This window comes from Pleuronectes platessa, chromosome 21, assembly GCF_947347685.1.
Source record: "Pleuronectes platessa chromosome 21, fPlePla1.1, whole genome shotgun sequence".
Taxonomy (NCBI): domain Eukaryota; kingdom Metazoa; phylum Chordata; class Actinopteri; order Pleuronectiformes; family Pleuronectidae; genus Pleuronectes; species Pleuronectes platessa.
Genome location: NC_070646.1, coordinates 18351147 through 18360146, shown reverse-complemented (window position 1 = coordinate 18360146; position 9000 = coordinate 18351147). Strand labels below are relative to the sequence as shown.

Sequence of the window (9000 nt, the reverse complement as noted above, 5' to 3'; positions counted from 1 at the left end):
GGAAGTGTGTGTGTCGCCACTGAAAGCAGCTGAGGCTTAGAGAATAAGAGCTGAGCTGTGAAAGTTTGATTCCCAGGATTTACACGGGGATCTTCAGAGGGAGCACAGGGCCGTTTCCGAGGCTGCCTCTTTACAACATGGGTCCGACCAACGTCATCCACAAGTTCTCCGCCGAAGCGGGTAAATACACGCAGTTCTCCCGGCGTTAGCACTTAGCTGTTAGCCTCCTATCTCACTGAGTCCAATGTAAACTCAGACAACCTCCGGCTGCCCACTTGTTACACCACGTGTGTGTGTGTGTGTGTGTGTGTGTGTGTGTGTGTGTGTGTGTGTGTGTGTGTGTGTGTGTGTGTGTGTGTGTGTGTGTGTGTGTGTGTGTGTGTGTGTGTGTGTGTGTGTGTGTGTGTGTGTGTGTGTGTGTGTGTGTGTGTGTGTGTGTGTGTGTGTGAGGTGAAACTAGCGCCTATAACCAATGTAACTAAAGCACGCGTAACCAGTTGTGACAGTGGATCGATAGAACATTAACATGTAGGTTGATAACAGAGCAGGGAGGTGCAGCAGCTACATGTAACAGCGTGGTTTCTGTACACACTGCATGCTTCTGTCAGTGTCACGTTTCACACTGCACCACTGGCGAAACGTGCGTGTATGTGGCGTCCTCATCCACAGGCTGTTAGGCTTCACTGTGGATCTGAAGCCCATGAAAGTAAAGCGACTCAGATGCTGGGACCTTCCCAGTCACCACATCTCAGTCCAGTTGATTATGAGAGGTGTTTATCCTCCTCCGGACACTTTAACCTTATTACACTGCAGCCTATTCTGTAGACTTCACAAACTGGTAAGACTGGTAAGACACCTGGTACTTTTTTTCACTGTATTAGTCATCAACTGTAATTATCATACACAATCGTTTAAAAAATTGCCTAGAAAAAAACCCATCCAATTTATAACATTCGTAGTTGAAGCCAGGACAATGTATTTATTGATGTTTACCAAACTTGGTGGGTTTATTTCCTGGGCAGATATTTCCAGTTAAAAGGACGATCTTAAGGATAATGTTGGTCAGAAAAATGTTCTCCATCATATGATAAGTGATGTTATGAAGTGAAAAAATTTAATAAATAGCACAGCCATTTCCCAGGTTCTCTCATTCCTATAGGGCTCTAGACACGACGTAAAGTTTATATAGATCCAAGAATCTTTTAAGATTGTATGGCAGGAACGATTTCATCATGACATCCCTGTGAGGTCAGAAAATCATGTCATAGTCTAATAATGCATTAACCTTTGCAACTAATACGGTTTACTTAATTGTTGCAAAAGTTGCTTCATATTTATATTAACCAGTCATATGAGATTATGATTATGAAATGATGTTATTACACTATATAAAAGTTAGCATTGTTTGACTGGGCTATATATAACGTTATGAATCATCCCCTCCTGTACTTTTCATTTATAGAATGAATGTATCACGTTGAGTTGAGTTCTTCATGTTGGATTTACACTTTCACTGTGTTATATCTTTAAATCCACGCCGGAATGGGATTAGTTCAGTCAATCAATACAAGTCTATGGGACAGTCATAAACAGTTATAAACAATATATATATGATTGTTTATCTTTTCAGCCTTGATTGACACTATTTAAGACAACCGATTGAGTGATTTCATTTTGGAAGTGGTGGATGGGGATTTTTGTTTTTGTTGTAAGTTTGTCTCACACTTGATGTATTTGAAGGTTTCTTTTCCCCGTTAGTGAAAGTCTCTATTTTCTCTCTAGGATCCAAATGTCAATTAGAATCCGAACTACGAACAGTGCTGCAGCAAAGGATTATGGTCCTGGATGGCGGAATGGGAACCATGATCCAGCAGCATCAACTTGAAGAGGAAGATTTCAGAGGGGACGAATTAAAAGAGCACCCGCTTCCACTGAAGGGCAACAACGACCTTCTCAGCATCACACAGCCCGATATAATTTACAAAATACACAAGGTACTCAAGGAGAAAAATGTATGGCTCTGCTCGACCAAACTCCATCTTCTCCCTCAGCTTCATTGGTGTCAGCCATGCAGTTCATTTCCCTTTAATGTGCCAAGAACTGAAGTAAAATGAGTCTTTTTGTGTTTCTTAAAAGCAGTACACAGAAACCTCTGGTTAGAGACCATGCTGTGAACTACAGAAATAATTATCCACAGCATTAACTGTCCAATGTGAGGTCTGTGGATCCTTGTGAGTAACAGTGACTATGTTTACATGGACGCCAATATTACTATTGAACTTATTCAGAATAAGACATTTTATTGTATTATGGTGTTTTATACCCTTATCCTGAAACAGTTTAATACGATGCTATAATGATGCTATAATACGATACGATTTCACGATGCTACATTTTGGATGTTTTCTGTCTAATTTTGCAAAAGCTACAACTGTCTTGTTTACACCCAGGGCGTGAATTTGAAAGAAGTTGGTCACTGATGTATGACTATCACAAAATGCTGTGAAAACCCCAATTGGACATTAAAAAGTGAATAAGACTTGCATGTCTACATAAATGTGACTAAGGTCATAATACGCCACATGTCTTGATTCAGTTATTGCTAATCCCAAATTTGACATGTGGGTGAAGGTAATCAGAAATGGCTGTTTTCTAGGGACGGGAATCGGCAGGGACCTCCCGATACGATAATATCACGATACTTAGGTGGCGATATGATATGTATTGTGATTCCGTGGGTATTGCGATTCTGTAAGTATTGCGATTCGATATTACGATTTCTTGCGATTTCTTTTGGTTATTTCAAAAAAAAATACTGTACCATGGAAAACCGTTGACTCATACCTGAAAATACAACACTGTCAAATTCACTCCGAGCTTTAGAAGTTTTATTTCAAATATTAATAAAAATGTGCCCTATTACTGTATAGTCCCTGTCAACTGCACACAAACTCACAGATTAAGAAATTTATATACTTTTAAACAATAAATAAAAGGTAAATTAAATAGAATGAATAAAAGTTTACTTAAAATATAGACTTTGAAATAAACAAAAAGTAGGCTATGCTTCACTGTTGTTTGCATGTAGGCTATGCAAAGCTAGTGCTTGGGTATGTTTAGATTCTTGTGCAAAAACAAGAGCTGGTCAACATGCTCTAGGGTGAGGTGACTCCTGCCCCCCATATATCCCCTCCCATATAAAACAAATAAATATGTTTTAAAAAAAAAATCGATTTGGGAGGCAGCATGGCGATTTAAAATCGTCTTTCACAAGAATCACGATTTGTAACTGAATCGATTTCCCCCACCATCCCTACTGTTTACGTGGCAGTCTCTTTTTCAGACTACAGACTTTATTAATATCGGAATATTGGTGTCCATGTAAACCTAGTCAGTGCCTTTGATTAAATAGGATTGACCTTGAATGTGTGAGTTTTTTAGTTATGTGACCTGTGCTCTCCTCTGTGTGTAAAGGAATACCTGAATGCTGGTGCGGATATCCTAGAGACTAACACATTCAGCAGCACTTCCATCGCTCAGGCAGACTATGGACTGGAACACATGGTATGATGTTTACCTCCTATGCTTGACCTGCATGGATGACCGCAGTACAAATAAATGTCAAGTACACAGACTGTGGTGTTAACTTATTGACCACCTGATGAATCGCTTCTGAACTGCCCCCGTTACTACAAACAGCTGGCTGCTCTTCACCTAGTTCCGTGTCCTTGATCCTCCCAGCATCCAGCAGACACAGCTCAGACAGTTTATCTCCATAAACACTACATCTTTATCATTCACCAGGAAAAAAACTTTAAACCATTTGAATGTTTTTCTATTTTCACATCTAGGTTGAATTTGAAAAGGATTTACTTATTATATTACTTTGGCCTAAAGAGTTGCATCACTCAAAATAAAAACATCTGTATTAAAAGAGATAATACATCACACAGTAATGTAATATCTAGTTTCATATCATACATATGGTCACACAGAGCCCTGAGGACTTTATTAAAACCTGTAAACATACTAATTCATGCAGCAGTGCAATATCCAATCAGCCAATCATGCTGCAGCAGTGCAGTGTAAAGACTCCTGCAGATACACATCAGAATCTTGAGTGAAAGTTCATATCAAGCATCAGAATGATAGATGATAATGATAAGACAAATATGACTTTGATTGGTTGTTGATGAGGTAGCTCAGAGGAGAATGGTCTGACCAGTTGGAGCTGAAACTGCCTCAACTGGTTGAGAGCAGAGAAATGGTGGATCAAAGACAAAGCGGGGGTGAGAGAGACCAGGATCAGCTGTGGAAAGTTCGGTTTACAAAGTTTTAAGTTGGGTTTTGAACTTCATATTGGTTATTATAATGACTACCCCCCCCCCCCCCCCTTATCCCCCTTTTGTTTCTGTAAAGACGAATACCCAGCTTTCCTTTAAGTATACCTCAGAAGACAATCAGTGTTTTTTTTATTGTCTGTTGCACTTGCATTGGTGAGCAGGATGGGTAGTAAAGTTAGTCTGTTTGAGTTGGCACGTACCAAATTAAAATAAATGACAATGAAAGTGTAACACAATACAGTTGTAGCATGCCTTCATAGCATAGTTACACTTTTGGACAAATACTTCACATTCACAAAGTACTACATGTTTATACGCTGTTTATGAATACAGGGGCATAAAGTAGAGTAAAAGTTACATGTGTGATTGAATTACCAGTTTGTCACAGGCTCCTTTATCTCTTTATAATGTAATGTGTGTTGTGCGATTGTGGTGCAGGCCTATCGTCTCAACAGGATGTCAGCCGAGCTGGCGAGGAGGGCTGTTGACGATTTCACCAAACAAACTGGTAAACTGAATCTTTAGCACTCTTTGGCAATTTCTCAGATGCGCAACATCAACCGTAATCTGTTTGTGTTATCAGGTTCCAAACGCTACGTGGCCGGGGCAGTGGGTCCCACAAATAAAACCCTGTCTGTATCACCTTCTGTGGAGAGACCGGACTTCAGGAACGTCAGTAAGATGATTACGTTTTCTTAAGATCGTGGGATGCAGAAAGACGACTCCTCGCCTTTAGGGAACAGAAGTATTCATTACATTGTTCCCTGTGTGTCACATAAAGAAGGGACATGTTTTCACGCCGCACATAGCAGCCCCCAACTAGGGTCAAACCTCCAGCAATCTATTGTATTATAGTCTCATTATATGCAACACCATGTCCAAATGGTAAAACCTATTATTCAATTTTATTCTATTTTATACTATTTCTATTTATTTATTTTTTTGGTTGTAATTACTTGAGCATTGCTAGAAGAGAGCCTGTGAATCAAGCATTTCATTGCCAGCGACTGCTTAATTGTTATTGTTGTGCATTTGACAATAAAACATGTTTAATCTTGAATCTTAATAAACATGTGCACTGACAACAAACTAGCTGCTGCACAGATATCACCCATGTTTACATGTTTACTTCGGCAAATCTGCTAATGTAACTTTTGAGCCATCAGAAGTGAACTTGTCACAGAATGGGTGCCCTGACAAAGCAAAGGTCACCCACCTGCTTTGCAGGCGTTTAAAGAAAAACCATAGACTTAATGGGCTCAAATGAAGGACCTCTAGCACAACTGACATATCCCATGAGAGAATGCTGGAATTTTTATCATAGTCAAAGCTTGATATATCATCCAGAAAAAGTGACCTGTCTCAGAAGGGGAGCTAATGGCGCCTTTGGCGACAGTAAGAGTGACAGAGAGGTGCCACCAGGTATTTGTTAACTGAGAAAATGTACTAAGGGTTTATCAGTAGTGTGTGTGTGTGTGTGTGTGTGTGTGTGTGTGTGTGTGTGTGTGTGTGTGTGTGTGTGTGTGTGTGTGTGTGTGTGTGTGTGTGTGTGTGTGTGTGTGTGTGTGTGTGTGTGTGTGTGTGTGTGTGTGTGTGTGTCTTCCTCAGCATTTGATGGGTTAGTAGAAGCCTACACAGAGCAGGTCAGAGGTTTACTAGACGGAGGAGCAGACATTATTCTGGTTGAAACTGTCTTCGACACTGCCAATGCAAAGGTAAACCCATGTAATTTATGTCAATATATTGATTAATTCAATTTCATCTAGCACCTTTTTAAATGTTGGTTAATAATTATAATCACATCACTATTATAATCCAAGATATTGCAAAACATTTACAGCGGGGGTGAAAACTGCTCAATATTGGGACCACAGTTATGTGGTATTGATTCTTTCAGTTACATTTTCTAATGATTACATTGCAAAAAAATCTGATTTTATTGGAAGTATAATATAATATAGTCTATTTCTGTATATTAGAGAGTTTACATATGCTTATATCTTTTGATCACAACTGTTTGGGTGGACATGTGAGATACCCCTTTTTTTAAAAGAGTAATTCCAATGGACACATTCTAAATGTAGCTCTGCGATGCTGTTAGAAGATTATGTGACCTGATGCTATTCTTGTCCAGGGACGGATGTGTCTAACGGTAAATTTTTTCTTCGACAGGCTGCCTTGTTCGCCATCGACCTGCTGTTTGAAAAGAGCTATGAAAGAAAACCCATATTTGTATGTTTATTTCATGTAACATTAAAAACCACATTTTCCTAAATTTATTTATTTTCAATTGACAAAAGTGTGTTCTCTCAAGATGTTTCCCTCATGTCGCACTCATGATCTAGATCTCAGGGACCATTGTTGACCGAAGTGGAAGAACTTTGTCTGGTCAGACAGGAGAGGCCTTTGTAGTGAGTTTATCTCATGCTAAACCACTTTGGTGAGTTACCTCACAACTAACTACACTTGAGCTGCTTTCAGACAGGCAATGAACTTTGGAGATCCTATGTAGTTCCTCCAGAGGACAGGTATGCAGGAACTCAAATGTCTGAGTCGGAGCATCCAGAGTTTCTGCACACTTTCTTTGTGCGGCCCATTGTATATAGTCAGCAGAAGTCGTTGTAAGATCAAACTAGGAGTTCCCCAACTGGATTCACCACGAGTGAGTGGAGGGGTTGATGATGCTTCTAAAACGCAACATGCCAAAATGAAAAATAAATAAATAATAATATCTCCGGGTGAAAGTGAGGTGTCATAAACGTAGGTAACACAGACGAAGATCCAACTCACACTGGAATTGGTGTGCTGTAAGCAAAATGAATACCTGCTTTACTATGTTGTATTGTTAGAGACTTGAAAGTAACACAACTTTGTTTCTATTACGTCTCATTAATCTCTCTGAGGCTCACTGGCTGTTCCTCTCTGTGTTTCAGTATTGGTCTCAACTGTGCCTTAGGAGCGACAGAGATGAGACCATTCATTGAGGCCATTGGAAAAAGCACCACAGCTTTCATTATCTGTTATCCCAACGCAGGTAAACCCACACTCAGTCCAAAAATCTGTGAAACAAAACACAGGCATGATGCAGCTTATGGTCTCATGTCAGTAATGTCATTACAGAGCAATCAAGGCCTAAATCCAGATTATACACTCAATCGTTTTGGCTCTTGTTCCCAAAGTGTGTTAGAAAGACAGAATACCACCTTTTTTGGTTTTGACCTAAATTGTATAATTTTTGGAGTAACATTTTTCAGTGGCTCTCAAAAGCCTATTCTGGAGACTTTCAGCCAAACTGCGATCTGGCCATCCTTGGATGCTCTGCGGAGACTCTTAAGCTTCCTTATGATACACAAACTGCTCTACACCCAGGGATGGTGATCACTAAGAAACTTATTCTTCTGACTTGGAAGTCTACTTATCCGCCCTGCTTTACACACTGGCTTAACGAGATGTTCTCTGTTATTCAAATGGAAAAAACTGCGTCAACACAAGGGCAACACACAGAAAAGGTTTGAGAGAACATGGGGACTTGCTTTAGCGCAGTGCAATATATCTTTAACTCCACAGCAACTCTGACCTACCTGGCTACATTAGTTGATGTAGTATATTACTCTGTTCACTTATTCATGTTACTTGGCCCTATCTCGGAGATAGGGCTATTGTGATATATTTTCTGAAAGACCATATATGTAATTGAGTAATCTGTCTGGCAGCTTGTTTTTATTTTGTTGTTGTTTGTTTTGGGTATGTGTTTTTACCCTATGTTTTGTTTTTGTTTGTCAACACTTTGTTATGTATCTAAAAATTTGAAAATAAAGTATTAAAAAAAAAGACAGATTACACCGTAGTGTGCAACTACAGTTAATATAAGATTGTCTGTGTTTAATTAGCAGATTAATAAATTCAAACCAATTAAAGTTGGTAGTTAGTACAGTGCAGTTGTTGTATGTTTTCAGGCTGTACTGCGTTCTGTCTATTCCAGTCTCGTCAACACAATATCTCAATATCGCCTTGAAGGAACTGATCAGAACCTGGTGATCAACAGTCTCTGGGACCTCATTAAAGACATTTATAGCCATAACTTAAGCATTCATGATAATTATGACTAAATATACCTAATTGCTTTTATTTAGTTCTTTCAAACTCTTCTCTACACATATTTTTTTTAGGCTGGACAGACATTGATGAAAATGTATTCAGTGTTATCCAAGCACTGCATGATTTTTAAATAGTAATTGCATCAGCACACTCAAGGCTCCATATCGGCTGCACTGAATTCAATATGGTGCAAATGTAAACACCTCTTCAAATTGAAGCCATCATTTATTTTAAATTATGCGAGTACATGGTACATCTTGGCACCCTTTCAGACATCCAGGGGTCAGGTTGTTGGGAACATTGTCATGTTTTAGTCGACTGTAACTAACTCTACTCTCTTGATATTAAGCAGGTGTAGCTGTCTGACCTTTGGCCTAGTTTAGGTTGCATCATACGTCAGATCATTAGGGCTGGTGTAATATTGTCATGGTCTCTGTGTGTTATCTGGTAGGTCTTCCCAACACATTCGGAGGGTATGATGAAACTCCAGAAGTAACGGCTTCCAGTCTAAAGGTTTCTGTGCTTCTATTTTTTTTAATGATTGTCAAGATATAAATAT

At 39.3% G+C, this 9000-nt stretch overlaps 1 protein-coding gene across 3 annotated transcripts in view; it reads left to right on the top strand.

Annotated features, from left to right (window-relative positions):
• The window catches only part of mtr (5-methyltetrahydrofolate-homocysteine methyltransferase), a 31935-nt gene continuing 22935 nt past the window's right edge, over positions 1-9000 (top strand). The window contains exons 1-10 of one of the 3 annotated variants that reach the window (XM_053413770.1): positions 1-180; positions 1783-1994; positions 3475-3564; positions 4782-4851; positions 4927-5019; positions 5952-6058; positions 6516-6575; positions 6689-6783; positions 7277-7377; positions 8893-8954. In XM_053413770.1, the coding sequence (XP_053269745.1) occupies positions 138-180; positions 1783-1994; positions 3475-3564; positions 4782-4851; positions 4927-5019; positions 5952-6058; positions 6516-6575; positions 6689-6783; positions 7277-7377; positions 8893-8954 (933 nt within the window). In that variant the 5' untranslated portion in view covers positions 1-137. The other 2 variants (XM_053413771.1, XM_053413772.1) reach the window with 2 other exon arrangements.